The 21,492-nt window shown below is 36.4% G+C and overlaps 2 protein-coding genes across 5 annotated transcripts in view; one reads left to right on the forward strand and one right to left on the reverse strand.

Annotated features, from left to right (window-relative positions):
* The window catches only part of LOC127855406 (deleted in azoospermia protein 2-like), a 28,857-nt gene extending 11,561 nt beyond the window's left edge, over positions 1 to 17,296 (forward strand). For all 3 annotated transcript variants that reach the window (XM_052390942.1, XM_052390943.1, XM_052390941.1), the window contains exons 8-11: positions 2,195 to 2,287; positions 3,203 to 3,268; positions 4,661 to 4,804; positions 14,364 to 17,296. In XM_052390942.1, the coding sequence (XP_052246902.1) occupies positions 2,195 to 2,287; positions 3,203 to 3,268; positions 4,661 to 4,804; positions 14,364 to 14,927 (867 nt within the window). In that variant the 3' untranslated portion in view covers positions 14,928 to 17,296. The remainder of the gene's footprint in view (positions 1 to 2,194; positions 2,288 to 3,202; positions 3,269 to 4,660; positions 4,805 to 14,363) is intronic.
* Positions 17,297 to 17,746: 450 nt separating this feature from the next.
* Positions 17,747 to 21,492, reverse strand: part of LOC127855398 (dynein heavy chain domain-containing protein 1-like) — a 269,484-nt gene continuing 265,738 nt past the window's right edge. For both annotated transcript variants that reach the window (XM_052390924.1, XM_052390922.1), the window contains one exon: positions 17,747 to 19,147. In XM_052390924.1, coding sequence (XP_052246884.1) covers positions 18,776 to 19,147 — 372 coding nt within the window. In that variant the 3' untranslated portion in view covers positions 17,747 to 18,775. The remainder of the gene's footprint in view (positions 19,148 to 21,492) is intronic.

Consider the following 21,492-nt stretch of genomic DNA (forward strand, 5'->3'; position numbering starts at 1 on the left):
ATTGCAACTTGGTAAGATTGGCGGGGTATATCAATTCAATGGATTTGCTTGTTGATTAAGGAATGCTACAATTCCTAAATTGGGTAAATTGTTTGTGGTAAAACATTTTTATGCTCCCCCAAAAAATTTTGGGGGGAAGAGCATATAGTCGCCGCTCCGTCCGTGTGTCCGTCCACTTTGCCTCAAAAGTATCATAGATATTGCTTTCATACTTGGAACACTCGCAAACTATCATAAGGGTACAGTAAAAGGACAAGTTGCATAACTCTGGTTGTCATTTTTACGGAATTATGGCCCTTTTTTGACTTGGTAACTTTGAATATATGGTTAAATTTTGTGTTTCGATCCACTTGACTTCTTAAGTATCAAGGCTATTGCTTTCAAACTTCAAATACTTTCATGCGATCATGAGGTTACTGCACCTGGCAAGTTGAATTTTACCTTGACCTTTGAATGACCTTGACTCTTAAGTTCAATTATTAAATTTTGCTAAAATTGCCATTACTTCTTTATTTATGATTAGATTTGATTGATACTTTGACAAAACTACTCTTACCTGACATACCACAATAGACTCCACCCAAACCACCCCCGTGCCCCCCACCCCCTTTTTTAGCAAAAATAATTATTTTTCGTGACTAAATTTTCCGACATACGAGTTTTCATCCATAATTAATGTCACTAATTTTTCGGACACTATATTTTCCAGCGCTATTTTACCAAATTTCGGTCCTGTTTTTGATATCTATTGACACTTCGACCATCGGGTTTTACAACCAGATAAACATCATAAAGCATGGCAAGTGCATTCCTGAGGGCAACAGACCATTACATTTGCGTTATTGGGTAAATAACCTTGTAAACCGGTATTAAACAATGGTTTCTCCCGATAGCATAAGCGTTATAACGATTACCAGGGGTAGTGCCAATTTACAGTTCAATTATCTACCGCAATGGTACTACCCATTCTCGGTAAAATAACTGTGACAAATTCTAAACGCTTCAAAGTGTGATGCACCCTATTGAATGTGTTTCGAACAATGGAAGGTGTTAGGCAACAACTATCGGAAATAAACAAATTAATGCGTTAATTTCAGGTTCATTCTAGCGAGTATCGGTACATCACATGCTCATCTTTTAACTCTGGTCAAAGAACAACCTTGTAGTAACTTTCTGTTAATTAAATTAAGCATTTAAAATTATTTAAAATGCAGTGCAAACACGTATAACTGTAGTTTATACTATACGGCATGGTATTTTACAAGCGCATGCTATCACCGGTATTCGTTGATACACTAAGCTTTTTTCGGACACTTCAATTTTCGACTTAAGTTTTTGGACACCTGTATTTTTTGAATATTTTTCTTATCTAAGTTTTCGGACACGAAAAGGATTAATTATTTTTAAGTGTCCGAAAACATAGAGTAATTACGGTAATGACCGGAATTCAATCAAACTTTATGGGAAGCTACCAAGAGATGTGCATATTATCAGCGGTTTCTGGTTGGATGATTTTTCACAGAGTTATGGCCCTTTGAAATTTTTCATTGTAAATATATAGTGCAATTCTTGTCCGAGCTATTTCTCAGCAACTTATTACGGGAATTCAATGAAACTTTATGGGAAGCTTTACTACCAAAAAGAGGTGTGCATGTTATCAGCTGGTTCTGGTCGGATGATTTTTCACAGAGTTATTGCCCTTTGAAATTTTCTATAAATTGTACATATAGTGCAATTCTTGTCCGGGCTATTTCTCCCCAACTACTGACTGGAATACAATGAAGCTTTATGAGAAGCTTAACTTCCTTGAGGAGATGCGCATGTTATTTGTGGGTTCTGATTAGATGATTTATTTAGAGTTACCGTGAGGAGATGCGCATGTTATTTGTGGGTTCTGGTTAGATGATTTATTTAGAGAGTTATGGCCCTTTGAAATGTTTAAGTTGCTAAACCATCCACCGTATTATTTTGTCCAAAGTTATGCCCCTCAAGACGTTTCCTTTTATCTGAATATATAGTGCAATATTGTAACAAAAAAAAACCTTTGGGGAGCATCACCCGTCCCCGACGGTTTCTTGTTTTTAAATGCCTTGTTCTGTTGAGATTTTTGTGCACAGTCAAGCATTTTGTACTCGAGATAAAATAAGTTCAACTCAAAATATGGACAAAAAAGACTTGCTATGTTTGCTTTCAGCCACAGACAGCATTGATGGTTCCACAGACTCCACCACTGTACCTGCAGCAGCCATATACATATCAGATGCCTATGTCATATGCTAATATACAGGTAAGACAGTCATAGAAATGTGTGGTTCTTCAACAGTGTTAATTTTTTCTAGCACATAAGCTGGATTACTATGGGCCTTTTACAATTATTATTGGCTCGTCCAAAAAAATGGCAGCTATTCAGTCATTTGACTTGAACATTAAACATGTTTTTCATAAAACAATGAAACAAATTTTTGCCTACCATGCAAGGCTCTTTACAGTTTGTAAGCAAGAGAATCTTTGTGAGAAATTTTCAGTATGTAGCGCTAGTAAAACACATGTAAATTATCTCACGATCAATGACATACACAAAAAACTGTGATGAGATCGGTAGAATGCTTGCATCACTTGAACATTTTATTTCTTATAAATTGGTCCATAGTTCCTGTATTCTGGTATATGATGTAAATGCTGGTATTTAGTTTAATGTTAGCAGTGATTTTTATGGCTAAAAATTACCGCCGATTTTCAGCTGCTTCCCGATCGCAAAAATCAACATTGTTTTCTATTTCATGGTTTATCGCGCTAATATGCCCAATTCAAATGTCACAGGCTAGTGAAACAAATAAAAGCAAAAAAATCACTGGTTAGTCAAATAAAGGAATATTTGCGAACGATTGTTTCTGCAATTAGATTTTAAAGAACACACCTTTTTCTTTTGATAAAACAAAATGGCATGTTGCACTTTTAACTTCTAGAGCACTTCCTGTAATGTAGTCAACTGTCAACTTGAAAAAAAGCTTCTTAGAGCACCATAGAAATATGTACTTACTCCAATTTAATTTAACTTAAAGGCCTTGGGAAAGTGGACGTGCTCAAATACATAATACTCAAATACCAAAAATAAGAATAAAGAGGTGTTAATCCTGTACTGTCAAATAGAAATGTTTGCAACTATTGTGTTTTGTGTTCACATTGCGTCCATGTTTTCCAGACCTCTCCACAGTGGGCAGCAACTGCGGCAGCCGCAGCAGCAAGTCAATGGCGCTACATGACTCAGGTATACACATTCTTTAAGCACTGCATATGCAATGCCTGCAGATAATAATTTTTATGCCCCCAAAGGAGGGCATTTAGTGATCAGACTGTCCGTCTGTCTGTCCTTACGTCACACTTTGCGATTAGGTTTCAAAAAATGCTCATAACTTCTATGTCGCTTCAGATAGAAACTTGATATTTGGCATGCATGTGTATCTCATGGAGCTGCACATTTTGAGTGGTGAAAGGTCAAGGTCATCCTTCAAGGTCAAATTTCATACAGATATGGCTTCAAAGAGGTGCAGTAGGGGGCATTGTGTTTCTGACAAACACATCTCTTGTTTCCACTTTGTATAGTTGTTGATCTTTTGTTGTGTTAGATTTATTATGCTCCCCAAAAATTTATTTTGGGGTGAGCATATAGTCGCCGCTTCGTCTGTCTGTCCGTACACAATTTTTGTCGGGGCTATTTCTCAGCAACTAATGACCGGAATTCAATGAAACTTTATGGAAGCTTCACTACCAAGAGGAGATGTGCATATTATCAGCTGGTTCTGGTGGGATGATTTTACACAGAGTTATGGCTCTTTGAAATTTTCCATAAACTGTGCATATAGTGCAATTCTTGTCTGGGCTATTTCTCAGCAACTAATGACCAGAATTCAATGAAACGTTCGGGAAGATTCACTACCAAGAGGAGATGTGCATATTATCAGTGGGTTCTGGTCCGATCATGATTTTTCACAGAGTCATGGCCCTTTGAAATTTTCTATAAAAAATTATTGTCCCCCCAACTACTGTGCCCTCATGACGTTTCCTTTTATCTGAATATATAGTGCAATATTGTGACAAAAAAACAACCTTTGGGGAGCATCACCCGTCTCCGACGGTTTCTTGTTCTTTTAGTCAATCTGAACTTGTAATAAAAAAATACAGCGTCTTGCAAACATTTACACAAAAAACAACTATGTGCCTGACACATAGGCCAGAACAAATATCTGCATATATCCTCGACTGGATATTGAAATTTGTCTTGACAGTGGTTTTCAGAAAAACCCATACCTGCTGATTGTGATTGAGATATTGGTAGAGCAGTGAGCCTCACATGCATCTACTACAGTATGTACTACATGCAGCTGAGGTGCATGATAAGATGATTTGTCATTAAATAATATCTGTGGCCATTCCTATCACTGATTCGAGTAGGGCAGTTGTCAGATACTGCCCTAAGTATGTGCATCTAGAATCAATGGTAAACCAGTTTAAATATGACAAATGTGAATTGTCAAATTAACTTACTACCAGGATGGGACGAAAAATCCTGTTGAAAAATGAAAAATGCAAATAAACAAAAGAGATGTTTTATTGCTGACTGCAAGTGGGATCACTGTTGTACATACTAATGTGATTTCAGAGTCCCACTACAGCCCTGACAGCCACTGCCAACCCCTACATGATTGCCATGCAGCCAGACTTCATGTACGCTCAGATACCCCAGTACCAGACCGCTGACATGGGAGACACCACCACTATGTTTGATGGTACGGCTGGGGTTGAGGTAATTTCAAACCCATACACACTGTGATATTCCCCACAGATATGTGTTGATACTAGTACCGGATATTTGATATTATTTTTTTATGTTAATATATTTGTATTTACGAGTATGTTGTGATTGGAAATATAAAAAATTGAAACTTTTTGTACTGAATAGTTGGTCAAAGTGCGAGATGGCACCGATTTGTGTAAATGTTTATTTATGCTGTCATTCCATGTTCTTGTTATTTATTTTATTTAATGTTTGAAAGAGGGTAAAATTTAGTTCGGATAATGTTTGAACCTTTATCAGAAATATGATGCTTTGAAGTGCTTTAAATGCTTTTGGTACAAATGAATTGCATATATTGCGTATCAAATGATAATTTTTTTTCAATAACAATGCTTTGTTACTCATTTTTTAAGGAATCAAAATCTTATGCAGAACACTTCATGATATTTCAATTATTCAGGGAAACTGACTAATATTTTTAGACATAACTATTGTGCCTTTTTTAAACTAAACTTATTTTTTTAAACATGTTTTTAACATTAAATGACAAGTGTTGTCAAGAAACTGACATTTTTTATATAAATTGTAAAACAGTAAAAAAAAACACTAATTTTCATGTCACTAGATTACAATTTATCAGACTGATAAAGTTTTTAAGAAAAAGTTTGATAAATTTTGATTATAATTTTTAGAGCACTTGTTATGCTACATGTAGGACAATTATTGTTAATTGTATGCATATGCCAGTAATTATTTATCTAATATGTAATGCGCCACAAGTGATGAACTTGGCAGACCTTCCCTTTTGAATGGACGTAAAATAGAAACATGAATAAAAACTTGCAGATTATTACTGACATCTTGCATGATTGTTCCACCCTGATGTCAGTTATGATGAGTTTCACTTTGATATGAATTTTTATATCGCCATACAGAATCAATGTCTGTGTGGCACCTTTGAGCATCATTATACATCCATTACCAATGGTAATGGGGGCTATATAGTAGTCACTTTGTCCGTCTGTCGGTCGGTCTGTCCCGAAAGCTTCTCCGCGCCATAACTATGTTGTTCATTGTGTGATTTTAAAATCATTTGTTCACCATCATTTGACGGTGTGTCGGGCGAAAGAATTACGTCGATATCTCAAAGGTCAAGGTTACACTTTTAGAGTTCTAAGGTCAAAAATGGCCATACATGAGCTTGTACAGGCAATAACTATGTCGTTCATTGTGAGATTTTAAAATTATTTGGCACATTTGTTCCCCATTATTGGACGGTGTGTCGCACGAAAGAATTACGTTATATCTCCAAGGTCAAGGTCACACTTTGTGTTCAAAGGTAAAAAAAGGCCATAAATGAGCTTGTCCAGGCAATAACTATGTCGTTCATTGTGAGATTTTTTAATAATTTGTTCACCACCATTGGACGGTGTGTCGCACGAAAGAATTATGTTGATATCTCCAAGGTCAAGGTCAAAAATGGCCATAAATGATAATGGCATAATAATTCTTAAAAAACGCCATAAATTAGCTTCTCTAGTTTTGTGAAGACAGCATGCAATTTAGTCTTGTGTCAATGCGGCCCGTGGGGGTATGTCTGTGACAAAGCTCTAGTTTTAACTGCAAAAGGCACATGTATTGGATGATCAGATGGGCATTGACTGGTAGTGCATTGTGGATTCTGTTGCATGCACACAAGTTTGAATATCTTCCACCCTTAAAATGTCATGAATAGGGACTTAATAGTAGTACATGATTCGGAATACATTAGAATTTGTAAGCCTGGTTAAGTGATAAAAATGGTGTTCAAGGATTTAGGTCAATGGCATATATCAACTGTTTTCAGTGCAGCTTGGAACAGTAATTGTATGATTTGCATCACTTTAGGTTAACAGCATAGACGAATATTTAAGGAAAAGAATTGTTTGCTTGTATTACTAAATTCCTTATGCCTGACTGTTGAAATTTACAGATATCCAAATATTTTGTGACTTGACCTGAGTCTTCAAAGACTGCAACCTAAATTGCTGCTGGTAGACTATTCAATGTTAATGTTGTTCACAATTAATTCTCACAGAATTTTTATGAGAAAATTTATTCCTGTTGACTATTCTTTGTAGCGTTCTGGTAATACAGTTTGTTTTACATTCCACAAATGTTGCCATTAACAAACCATTTTCTTAAACTTTTTACCTGTTTATAGCTCACCTCGGCACAAGTGCTCAGTGTGAGCTTTTGTTTTTGCCTTTTGTCCGTTGTCTAATGTGTGTTAACAATTTCCTTGTGAACAATATATGCCCCGTTATTGACTAATCTTCATGAAACTGGATCAGAACATTAGTCCCAATAAAACCTTGGATATTATTAGTCCCCTACCGGTTTCACCGGAGGGGACTTGTGGTTTTCGCTCTGTTTGTCAGTCAGTCTGTCACACTTTTCTGGATCCTGGGATAACTTAAAGTTCTTAATATTTTTTCATGAACTTGAAACATGGATAGATGGCAATATGGACATTATGCACGTCATTTCATTTCGTTCCTATGTCAAAAATTCTGGTTGCTATGGCAACAAATAGACTAGAAATACTGCTGAAAATGGTGGTTTTCTTGATCCTGTGATAACTTTTAAAGTTCTTAATATTTTTTCATGAAACTTGAAACATGGATAGATGGCAATATGGACATTATGCACGTCATTTAATTTTGTTCCTACATCAAAAATTCTGGTTGCTATGGCAACAAATATATAAAAAAATATTCTGGAATTTCTGACAATGGTGGAGCTGGTAGGGGACTTATATTGCTTAGCAATACAGTCCAACCCCTGCTACCGATCACCCCTAATCGGCGGTCACCCTGTGTAGGCAGCTGGTCTGCCGCGACCATCAATAAACACTATAATCCACCCTCATTAGCGGTCATCCCGTTTCTCCGGCCAGCGGCCAGTAAACTTGTATCCCAAATGTTAAATGTTCCCCATATGAGTGGTCACGCACGAGTAAGTCGGTCATGTACATTGGCAAAATTACACTGACGAAACGGCAAAAAAATCGATACGTACTACCAGTCTGCGGTTTAGGCTCTGTAGTACTGAAGCTTGATGTGTGATAAACATTTCGACAGCCAGTTGCAATTAATAAGCGGCAGATTATCGGGTTAGCCGGTTAAAAGCATTATGCGACTGATCTTTTTGTTTCCGCACTTGCGAATATCACCTATTATGACTGGAAAAGAGATTCTTAATTTATAATTTATTATTTGTAGCTGTTGAATCATAATATTTCAATCAAACCTTTATGACAATTATAGGCTAATTAAAAGTTTCTGCTAAGCATTTTGCGCGATAATTAACTAGTGTTTAACTATGAATTGAAAAATGACATTTCTTTCAAAAGTTTTTCTCCTGTGCATATTGTTATGCTTCGGGTGACGTAAACACATTTAAACAACTGTTTAAACAGGACACGTTTATTCCATGTAAATCCTTTGTTCTGACCAGAAGCGCGCATGTATAACGTCACGTTTTTTGTGTGAAAAGCATGGGCGTATTTATTGCTAAATAAAAACTTCGTAGTGGCAGAGTACAATAGAAAGATTTTAATTTGAAAATGTTGTTTTATAGTGGATCTTGGAAAGGAAAAAATAAAATTATTTTAAGTCTATACATTGTTTAGTACATGTACACATATTTACCATTTTGTTTATACAAAAATTGAACAGTTGGCCATGCACTCATCAACTTCAGACTCCCTATGACCCAACCCCCTGTTAAAAGGCCACCGGGCTTAAGCAGCCAATTTGGCCGTTTCCATTGACTGGCTGCTTAAGAGGGGTTGGACTTGAGAGGGGGGGGGGGGTCTTGTTGAAGCTGGGTCACCTGAGGTAAAACAAACTAGTTACTAAGTCAAATTTACACTAGAACTTTCTGCTTTCAATCTTCCTGAAAGTAGGTGAACACATTTCTTCTAATGATATCTCAGCAGAGTTTGACAATAATTTTTTTCCAGCTTTTTGGGAAGATAGCCCATGGCTTTGAAATTGGGAATTGTATCGGCATTTTCAAGAAATGGGGAAAATAACTTGGGATTTAAAACCGCATGAAAGAGTTCATCTTCTTTAGTCACAAACACAATCATGATAGTACAACAATGTATACCTGGCCTCATACTTTGGCAAGGAAAACATATTTTGGGAAGGAAAACAATCTTGCATCCAGACCTGTTTACTTCTACGGATTCGCCGTAGTTACTACGGATTATTTGGTGAAATTACGCACTACGGATTTGTACTGAAAAACTACGGATCCATCGATCAAAATGGTCAAATTTCAGTTTTTAATCGTACTTTAACTTATTTTCGGTCTTTCGGGTAATTTATCAATCATAATCATTTTGGCGCTTGCGTAGTCTTCAAGAAACATTAAAATTCAAGCCTCCTGGGGAATGAGTGCTGATCATCTTGTCGAGTCGTCACCGAACGACAAGTGCCTTACGTATTGGTTTGCAAATTTAGCCGAATATATACGATTTTACGTTGCTATTCAATATACACATCTCTGTCTATTGCGGAGAATACCGACGATAGTCGATGTATCGGGATTGAGCACGCCTGTTTTTACACACGTCCAAGATGGCGGCAAGCAGACGAGAAATTGCCATTAACGGCGAAAATAATAAATACCATTCAAATTAACAACGGATATCATATGGTCATTAGGGAATATTGTTATGCGTGTGTCAATTAACGCAAAATACTACGTTTGAGATATAATTTTTTTTAATCAGAAATCTGCACAGTGAATGTGCGTCACGGAAACGAGTGTTGGAAAATTGGTGTTCAGTCTACTCAAAATGAGTATTGTTCGAAAATGGAAAGAGACAAACATGAATTGGTTTATATGTTTGTGGATCTGTGTATACTCGGATTCATATGCATATTCTGCTTTATTATGCCCCCCCCCCCCCCCCCCCCTTCGAATAGAGGGGGTATATTGCTTTGCTCATGTCGGTCGGTCCGTCCACCAGGTGATTGTCAGACGATAACTCAAGAACGCTTGGGCCTAGGATCATGAAACTTCATAGATACATTGACCATGACTCGCAGATGACCCTATTCATTTTGAGGTCACTAGGTCAAAGGTCACAGGTGAAGGTCACAGTTACTGGAAATAGGCATTTTAAGGATTTAGCATGGTTCAAACAAGGGAAACAACTACCGTTTATGCATGTTCTTTTTGTTACAGCATTTGCCTCCCTTAAATTCATTTAAAATCTCATTTTACAGCAGAGATTCCAAATATGACCTGTAAATGAGACCCATATTTACTGCCAGTGCTAGGTTACCTTTTCCCATTTGATCATTCTTAAGTATTGTTATTGTAATGCTACGTTAGCGTTACCACCACCACCACCAACCACCAACAACCACCATTGTTCACAGTGACAAAAAACGTATTCACACAATGGCTGCTACTACAACTTATAGCCCATATAGGGGGGCAAGCAGGTTTTACAAACAGCCCTTGTTATGTTTGTTACGCTGTACAGTTTAATGAAATAGCATTGAACTGAGGTTGTCAAGTGCAAGATATTGAAAGGTAAACAAATAAAATATACTATTTGAACTCCATTTAATACATCATTAACACAACAAGAAAACTAAAGGGTGTTTGTCAATATTTGTTTATGTTTTCCCCTTATGATATTTAATTTAAAAAAATACTGAATCAAATTAATAGCTACACTTAAAGAGCTTATGATCAAATGGTGTATTTAAGAATCTACATATTATTGCAAGTTTAATATGCATGTGGATGGATATTAACTAAATATTGTCTTCATTGTAAGAAGACGTTAAAGCAGCACTTTATAATATAAAAATGCTGTCAAACATGCACTTAAAAACAATTTTAATTCTGTTACTTATAATCATATTTATAATGCTTAATGTTTCCCAATTTCATGGTTTATCGTGCTATTTTATCCAATTTCATGGTTTAGCACGCTAATTTTCCCAATCCAAATGGCAGAGGCTGTAACAAATAAAAGCAAAAAAAATCACTTAACAGATAAAATTATTAGCAAGTAAATTCATCTAATGCATTATTTGCCATTAAACTGATCTGTGACCCAGTCATGGTGTTTTAATGCTTAAAATGATTGAAAAGGTTAAAACTACTGACAACAGCCCAAAACTACTGAGAGATGCCCTCCATACTACTGAGAAGCAATCGGTAGGGTAAACAGGTCTGCGTATCAGGCACCATTTTCTTTAGAGAACTACTGCTTTCAACATGTTGGATATCAGTCAGCACTTAGCTTTCGGAAATCAACAATGACATAGCAAAAGAGTCACTTGTTATTACATTACAATCATAAACAATGGAAGGAGTTTCAATGGGAGGACTTGTACTTGTTGACGATGTTTGTTTATTATGCGACCCTCGAAGAAGAGAGGGTATATTGTTTTGCACATGCCGGTCGGTCTGTCCGTCCACCAGATGGTTTCTGGATGATAACTCAAGAACGCTTAGGCCTTGGATCATGAAACTTCATAGGTACATTGATCATGACTGGCAAATGACCCCAATTGATTTTCAGGTCACTAGGTCAAAGGTCAAGGTCACTGACTCCAAATAGTAAAATGGTTTCCGGATGATAACTCAAGAATGCTTACGCCTAGGATCATGAAACTATAGGTACATTGATCATGAATGGCAGATAACCCCTATTGATTTTCAGGTCACTAGGTCAAAGGTCAAGGTCACAGTGACTTGAAATAGTAAAATGGTTTCCGGATGATAACTCAAGAATACTTACGCCTAGGATCATGAAACTTCATAAGAACATTGATCATGACTGGCAGATGACCCCTATTGATTTTCAGGTCACTAGGTCAAAGGTCAAGGTCACTGTGACTTGAAACAGTAAAATGGTTTCAGGATGATAACTCAAGAATGCTTACGCCTAGGATCATGAAACTTCATAGGTACATTGATAATGACTGGCAGATGACCCCTATTGATTTTCAGGTCAAAGGCCACAGTGACTCCAAATAGTGAAATGGTTCCGGATGATAACTCAAGACTGCTTATGCCTAGGATCATGAAACTTCATAGGTACATTGATCCTGACTAGCAGATGACCCCTGTTAATTTTCAGGTCACTAGGTCAGAGGTCAAGGTCACAGTGACTCTAAACAGTAAAATGGTTTTCTGATAACTCTAGAATAATTAGGCCTAGGATCATGAAACTTCATAGGTACATAGATCATGACTGGCAGGTGAACCTTTTGATTTTCAGGTCACTAGGTCAAAGGTCAAGTTCACATTGACAAAAAACGTATTCACACATAGAAAAAGGTCAAGGTCACGGTGACAAAAAACGTATTCACACAATGGCTGCCACTACAACTGACAGCCCATATGGGGGGCATGCATGTTTTACAAACAGCCCTTGTTTAATTGCATTTGCTTAAAAAAATCAACAGTTTTTGTTAGAAGGCATTTTCACGTAATATTTCGAATTGGGCGGCATATTTGTTTTCCATTCAGCTGAACTACAAAAGGCTCTAATTTTTACGCAATTATAATAAGCGCCTAATCAACAAGGAGAATATCAGGCACACGAATAATGCGGACACTATCAAAATCAAGTTAAAGTCTAAAACCCGTACAAGACGGGAGCGGACTACGCTTTGTTAAAAAGCAAAACAGCCGATGTCATTAGCGGTTTTTTCTGATTGTGGATTTTTTTTTGCAACTTTTGTGGAAAAGGTACACTTTTTGCGATTGGGAATATAGCCGAATTTTGGCTATAAAATCGGGCCTAAAAAAACTGCAATGGTTCTTTCCCGTTTGAAAATTATGGCTGCTCAGGAATTGCGCAGTTTTCCTTGTAAGCCAAATCGTCGTGAAACTTTTTTTTGAACATTTTGTTCGTAAGATATCTCAGCCGAGTTTGAAATTAAAAATATTCCTGGAAATTTATTATTTCTAGTCCATGAAGTACTTATTATTTGTGAACTCTGGTCTCAGGTGAGCGCCTTAGGGCCCATGGCTCTTTTGTTGTTTGTTGAATGCTTCTGCATCCCCAAATAGCTTGGAACTCCTTGTCAGTTTGTAGCTGTACTGTTTGTCAGTACATTAGAAAGGGGACTTCTGCTTTGATATGGATGCTAGTTTACTGTTGCCATTTTCACTAACAAATCTGTGTTGACATTTTGTGTGAGCACTATGAAACCTTTTACCTAAGGTAGCGCACCCCTAATGATTTCCCGCGATTTATTTTACGATCATTGCCGATCTTCAATGATCGGTTATTTCCGAGAGATGAATTTTATTTTTTTCAAACTTCGAATTTTGATATATGATTATGTAATTCCTTTAGAATACATTATTTTCACAATAAATATTGACTTTGACTAATCATCTGAAAAAATACGATTTCGCAATTTCTTCAAAGATCGACGAGCCTTTTTACCTGTTTACTTATGGATATGTAATTTAAGCTAGCACAAATGTGAAGTTGTCGTGGCCAAGTGGTTAAGGCGATGGACTGCAAATCTTTTGGGATCTCCAGCGCAGGTTCGAATCCTGCCAACATCGCATACTTTTTGCGACGCGTTTTATTTCTTTTCTAACGTAATTTGATTTAATATAACATATATGCTATGTTTATTGTTAAATATGTTGAAATTTTTATGCACATCCTTCAATTTTTAAAATTAAAACAACGTTATGGCTAAATTGGGTGATTTACTGCTGAAAATACGAATGATGCATGTTGCCTTTTAATTTTTATTTAAAAAAGCAAATGGTAAATTTGTCTATTTCTTGGTATTTTTGCTGTATATAGTGTTTCTATAAAAATTACATTTAAAATATAACTTAAATGATGCTATTTTGAATTTTATGACACTTTGTTTTTAACCGACTCAATTTTTACTTTGCTGATATAACTCACATTTCATGGCGCTCTTCCATAGAAAAAAAAATGTAAAAAATAAATGTCTGTAAAAGAATACTTATTTCATCTTGTTTAAACTTAAAACACCTTTACTGCATCTGTAAACACCAACTGCATGCCCATATTTGGAAATTTGAATGAATTATGGAATTTTTATATACCCCATGGGTGAAAATAAACTGGACAAAAGCTGAGCGTAGGGGTGGTTTTGAAAAAATCGGTATATTTTTTTAAAAAGCATGGAAAGTCTACCTACAAATTTGCATGTAGTTCAGTGAAATGATGCTTATTAAGAAAATAATTCATTAGATTATATTTGGATATGTGCCCATTAGAGGTGCGCTACCTTAAAAAAAGGCCCACTCTACAATGGAAATTGTGAAATAAATCCTGTTGTAAGTTTCATTTTATTGCATTAGAACTATTGAACTGATAAGTATCAATTAATGTTAAGACTGGAAGTAATAACCATTGAATGCATAGTACTAATTTGTAAAGCATGTTTAACGGTACTTAATAACAGAAAGCCGCATGATACCTTATCAACAGTGAACAAACGATGCTGCATGCATCAGACATTTCTAGGAATGCCATTTGTTTCAGGGCAGCATCTTACCAGTGGAGGAAAGCTTGCAGGCAGCCAACAAGTCAACCGTCTATGTTACTGAGGGTCTGACGAGCCCGGTGCATGGGGCCAATCTGGCGGCCGCCACACTGGGCTGCTATGGGAGTCTACCCCTGCCTGTAGTCTCTGGTTATGAACCTGTACAAATGACTGCTTGCAATTCTGTGCCAGTAACCAACAATGCAGTACCAATTGCGAATGCTACTAGCAGCATAACAACGTCTGCTAACTTCTCTACAGTGTCCGCCTCAAATTCTAGCACGCCTTTGTCCATTCGCACAGTGAGCTCACCTTCCCATGTAGTTACTAGCCTCTCCTCAAAACAACTTCCCTCTGTTTGCAATGTGAATGTTGCTCCTTACAAAAAACCCTTGACAACTATTTCAAGGAGAGCGGCTTACTCAACACCAACATTTCTGGTTAGAAATGGTAATAAAGTTCAGTGTGTGATGGTTCCTCAAAAGTCTCTGACCCAGGGGCATTTCACATTTTTTCCCCGCCCACCTGATTCTGTTACCCCACCGGGTGGGTCACATATTTAGAATATCTGTATTTAAAGGCCTGGTATGCAAATGTTAATCAAAATGAGTAAAAACCTGCTTCTAATAGATTTATTTTGTATCAAATGGCCATTCTTGTTATTGTTGCTTTATTGTTCATGCATAATGAAAATGTTAAATTGTTGAGTGATTCAAAGTTTTTTCATTATTTGGTGACTGCAGATTGGATATTGATTATATAAAAAGCATTGTTGTAAAATTGTAATGGATCAATTGGTTCAATCACACACTGTTCTGAGCGACTTTAACTTCCAAATGGATTCTGGATTTATTTTTTTTGTATTTGCAATAGGCACTGCAATGTACATTTGTGTTGGTTTTGCATTATTTTGGAATGCTGACATTGAAGCAGAATTGTTTAGGATTTTAATTCTGCATTTGAATGTCGTTATTATATGTACATAATTATATGTGAGAGAAGTTGAAAACATTGACAACAGTTTTATTAGCTCGACTGTTTTCGGAGAAGACACGAGGTATTGTCATAGCCAGCTTGTCGTCCGCGTCGTGCAAAAACCTTTACATTTTGTTAAGGTTTTGAACATTGGCTCTTAAATCAAAGTGCTTCAACCTACAACTTTGAAACTTCACATGTAGCTGCACCTTGATGAGTTCTACATGCCACACCCATTTTAAGGTCACTAGGTCAAAGGTCAAGGTCACTGTGACCTCTAAAAAAATTAATATTACAAGCTTTCATTTGTTCAAAACTGCACCCACCGCTGAGCGTGGCACCCGTTATGCAGTGCTCTTGTTAATTATTTAAATTAATGTAACATTTATTGGACGTAATGGATCATGTGTTTAATGATTAGGGAATGCTTTTTTATTCACTTGTTTGCGCTAAAACTAGGAGAGAAAAACATACAATTTTGTAGCATAATTAAGTGAGTGCACGTTTCATAAACTTAGATGTAAATATATTTTGGAATGTCCTTTCCTTAAAGATTAATATGCTCAAGAATTGCCTTGTTTGTAATTTCATTTTTCATGTGTGCTATGTCAGTAATAATCTTATTCCTCTTAAGTCATGTATTAGCAGTGCATTGTGTTAGCAAATTTAATGTTCAATAAGCAATTGAGCATCCAGGAAATTTGTGTTTAACATTTTGACTTGTATCTCAAAAGTTCTGCAAAGTTGTCCTTTGCATTAAAGGGTGTACAGTGGGAAAACTGGGATGAACTTGTGTGCAGGGTCTAGCCCCAAATGAGCACAACAAACATTTTCAGTCTGAGACAGGCTGTCACTCTGCCTACAGGGATTTGTTGTCCTGGACATGGCTGTATAGCAGACCAATTGCCCAGGACAAGCATGAAAACTCAATGCAGAGGTCAGATGAATCTTGTTTTCCCAAGAAATACCTAATGTGCTATTATGTAGTTCAAGGGAAAAAAACGAGGGATGAGGGGAACACCAATATATTTAAATTTGAAGAGAAGGGGGTGATAGAAGTTACAATTGTGTTCTTTTAACTATCATTGTTTTGAAAAAGTTATGAACTTATCTTTTAACTATCATTTTCTGAAACAATACTGGTAAGTGAAATTCACCTGATCTTTCCCCCTCCTTCTTACATTTTTACTAGGAATAACCCTTTTTTTACTAAGAATAACCTAAATGTTGTACAAGGTTTAGACCTACATTTTTTTGCTCATTTTTTATGTATACATACAGATTTTCAATCCCATGGCAAATTGCCTTTTTGTATGACAAAGAGCAATATTGGCACATGATACCAGTTATGTCTTAGTAAATTAATTGAAATAAATCTTAGAAACTGTTCAATTTTAGTGACACATCTCAGTAACTGTAAACGCTGCCTAACTAATAAAATTATAAAATGTAAAACGGATCGTTTTCTTTTTTTATAAAAGTCTAGAAATTCTTTGAATAAAGATTTACACTCTTAGATGTTCTGGTTGGTAAAAGTTGTTTGTATACAAAACCATTTATTGTATTTTTTGTTAATTATCTACATATCTTAATGTTATATACCTTTTTCTTGAAGTCTATAGTTTAGTACATGCTTTTAGTGATGTGGAATTAATTGTAACATTTACTTGCGTTATTAATTATTTACTCTGCTCGAACTCTTTACAAATTGTTGTATGGAACTGTTAATATATAGCTTTTACCTTCTTTCATACATGTTCAATGTTGAAATGAATGATATTAGAAACTTGATTTCAACATCCAAGCCATTGTATATTATCCATTATATTTCTGTATATGTGTGGATGAAAGATGTACACATTAAAATGTCTGTAATTTTATTAAACAAAGATTATATCTAAAAGATAATGGAAATTGTAATTGTTTCCAGTCATTAATAAATCTTTGGAAATCAAAACCTGTTTTTGTGTGATGCTTTTTGCGACTGGAAATGAAATGAAATCACACAAGTTGTGTTCAACAGTGGTAACATACAGCTGCGTATTTTTCCTTATATGGCTAACAAAACAATAAGAACATTATTCAAGTCATATTTTCGACCCTCGGAACATTAAAAAAAAAATCTATCATGGAATAAGTTGAAAATGATTGTGGCTAGTTACAGAGCATGGCTGCCACATGTTTAGGCAGTTTTCCTTACATGTCCATTGTGGAACTTTGTAAATGCTACCTGCCCAGAAAAGAAATGTAAATGCTACCTGCTCAGAAAAGAAAAGTTAAGTTTGTTGACGACTCTGAAGTGAGCACCTTTGGCCTGGTTCATTTGCTTATAGCTTTGATTATATTGTATGTATGTATGTATATGTAATTTTCTCTTTAATTTTAATAGCACAACATAATACAATCAATCCTTATTCAATCAATTTATTTATATATATAAAAAAGCACAATATAAACATAGCTGGTCTCGTATAAAACTAGGCTTAATGCATAAGTGTAAAGTATTGTCCCATATTAACAAGCTAATCAGGGACGCCATTTACTGCCTAGACTTCATTTTCGTTCAAAAGAGAATTCCATAAAAGTGGAAAGTTTAGTTGTTTATTAGCCTGTGCAGATGGAACATGCACTTTACACAAATGAATTAAGGCAGCAGCTCATAATTATAATATATACAAATAAACACATCACAGTATCACAGACGGATTATGAAATAAACTTGGAAAACAAAGTGGAAGGGCAGTTCAGCAGAGAAGACTATCCACCTATAGTGGATTCTCCACCTGTAGAAGTGTAGGAGGGAATGTTTAAATACATGCATTGGAAATATAATTCTTCAACAAGATGCAGTAAATAAATAATATCACATTATGGGTAAACAGCACAATTTGGTTACAAAATAAACCACATCCCAGCTTCAAAATAACCCAAATACACAGGAGCTTTGGTTTTCAGCAAGCAATCATTATTAACAAATTCTACACAGGTAGCAAATGACTCTAGCAGACTGTTGTTGGCAACAACACCTGACAGGCTTTCACTGAGGCAGAAAATTGACAATCCAGCTCCATGGATCAACATTTTTTGCTTCAATTATCTTTAAGTTCCCGAGCACTTCACACAACATCAGAAAGAAGTATAGCTGTCCAGCAATTAAGAAAAACAGGCGCTTTTAAGTGCTTCTGAAGACATATTTCTAACTTCTTTAGAAGTAACAAATTATAAAGGAATAAACATACCAAAATAAAAGTGATACAGTTTCCACATAACGTTCTATAACACAATTTTAAACACCTTATCAACTCATTTACATGAAGATTTCTTATTCTGTTACAGAATTCACTGCTTTAACTCTGGGTGCATACAATTAAAAAAAATGTTGAGTCATTAACACGCAAATTTCATGTTTAAGTTACAGTGTTCAACAGTTCTCCACTCAGTTTGCGGCCTGCATCAGACTGGTGGTAAGAAACACCCTCTGGTACTGCCACACTGCAGGATCACACAGGGTGGGCAAGGAGAAATGCACGACAATGTTCCGGTCACCCTGGTGCCTGCGGTCCCGGGCACAGAACACCGGACACTTGTAGAGCTGGTAGAGGCGCCGTGGGGTCTGGGCAGCTCCTGCTGCGCTCGTCTCAAGGGGCTTCAGCCAGAAAAGGGGCATTTCCTGGGTGGAGGGACTGTCAGGCGTGGGCAGCATCATCACCGCCCGCGTCAAGTCCCACAGGGCGTTGTGGAGGTGGAGACCGGACAGGAACACGCCCTCTGGAGGGGGCTGTGAGGGCTTCAGACCCGCTGGCATCACCTGAAGAGACATGGAAAAGTTATAGTGCTTTCATGCTATACTGCTTTGGAAAATTTCCAGTAGAAGCGAAGAGTTGTCTCTGATTAGCCTGTGATGACTGAAAAAGATAATCTGAAAAGAACTTCTATGCACATGCATTAAACCTCCTTTTCACAGAGCGAGACTCAATTTTTATCACATTATCATGCAATACCTTTCTCTCCCTGCAGAATAGGTCCTACTGTAATTGTTTGATGCTAAGATACAGCGAGAAAAAGATTTGTCAATTTTTAGGTAGATGATTTACAAAATGTTTAATTTATTTGTAAGATAATAACAAAATGTCAGGTTTGAACATCTGAAGCTCTCCCCAAGACTCGTGCCTCCGGTGTCTCATGATAAAATGATCTATATGCAACACTATAACTTAGTATTTTCTATATACCAAATGAATAGCAGTTACTTAAAATAACAATCATCAGGTTTGTTATCTTTCAAAATTGTGAATGTATACAATATTAGCGATAATGCACTTAAAAAAGTGCATACTGGTACTGACAAAATAATTATGATTTCCTATTTATGCACTTTAATTCTTAGCAATAAACAGGGCTAAAAATAGCCCATGACACTTCTCATAGCAGAGGACACACAGTCAGTATGGCAGAATGACATGAGTGAATATGAAAAGTGGCATTGTAATTTCCTGTAAGCCATATTTAGAACCAAAAGTATACCAGACGGGCGCACCAACATGTAACAGCATGCTGAAATAACGTATGCCAATATAAGAGTGCACTAGAAAAGGGGTGGGGGGGGACTGAAGAACAGTACTGGATTACTGGATAACCACAGGTTCAAATTGTAACTAGTGACAGCTGTGCCATTAATTGGTAGCACATGTCAGTCACTTGTCCCTATGCGATATGCAGCGAGCTATCAGGTGTGCCAGGCAAACGCCACTTGAATACTGCAGTACCCTATACCCTGCACTGGATACAGACTTGTAACTACTAGGACATGTGGAACCAGTTAATGTTATGATTTAAAACATCGGTCTAGGACAAGTGGGCTAAATGCACATGCATACAGTGTCATCCCAGGTTAGGCTGAGCAGTCTGCACGGGTTAATCAGGGACAACACTTTCGGCTTTTACGATATGTTTGCTTTAAAGTAAGTTCTTAAATCCAGTTAAAGCAGAAAGTGTCATTCCTGATTAGCCTGTGCAGACAGAACAGTCTAATCTGTGGTTATACTTGTGCATAAATTAAGACCATTGTTCCCAGCGCAAGGCTAACATGTGCCAAGGATGAGAACTTAAGGCTTTCACGTGCTGGCTTGAATATCATGGAACAGAATACACCAACACAATACAACAATGACCATCATTTAATGTACCGATCAATTAAGGAGGGTAATAATTAAGAAGATAATTCAGTTGTTATATAAAATTGGTGACGAAACAGAAAAAAACAATTAAACACTGATAGATTCAATAGTTATGTTAGTTCAAGGTCTTAATTGACAGAGACTTGTCAGTTACAAAGTCATAATTTAACAAAATATGTGTTTGTCAGAAACACTATGTCCCCTTTTGCTCAGCTTTGAAGCTATATCTTTGACCTTGAAGGATGACCTTGACCTTTCACCACTCAAAATGTGCAGCTCCATGAGATACACATGCATGCCAAATATCAAGTTGCTATCTTCAATATTGCAAAAGTTATTGCAAAATGTTAAAGTTGGAGCAAACACACAAACAAACAAACAGACAGGGCAAAAACAATATGTCCCCCACTATAGTGGTTGGGGACATAAAAATTATTGACTGACAATAATTGAAAACATGTTCTAAGAAGGCTTTCAAAGCAATACAACACTAATTTCTGTTCAACATAGAACATGGCCATAATGTTGATGTTTTGATACTTGAAACTGAATTTTGTTATTGATTCCAGGCATTAGGGGAGCATTTTGACATCAAAGTACATTCCAGTGTTAGGAGTGATTGAGGACTCAATCGCAGCTGATGTGAACCTCCCACTGGTGTTATTATAGGCTCACTTTAACCCCCCCCCCCCCCCAACTGCAAGGACTACCCAAAAGAAGTAAAAGTGCTGGAAAAAAGGAAAACGTTCTGTATTATATTCCTTTTGTTTTAATTTATTATTAGCACATTGTATAATCTAATGGCTCCTAATTAGTCTTAGAGAAAGGGTGCCACCTGTTTGGCATTTCATAGTATGCTTCAATCATGAATTTTCGTTAAAAGCATAATTGATGTTATTTGTAACTATATTGATCATAACTTTTCATGTCTAGAATAATTGTTGATGTTATATGTTAATAACAATGTGGGCCAACA

The sequence above is a fragment of the Dreissena polymorpha genome, chromosome 13 (assembly GCF_020536995.1).
Source record: "Dreissena polymorpha isolate Duluth1 chromosome 13, UMN_Dpol_1.0, whole genome shotgun sequence".
In the NCBI taxonomy this organism is placed as follows: Eukaryota; Metazoa; Mollusca; class Bivalvia; order Myida; family Dreissenidae; genus Dreissena; species Dreissena polymorpha.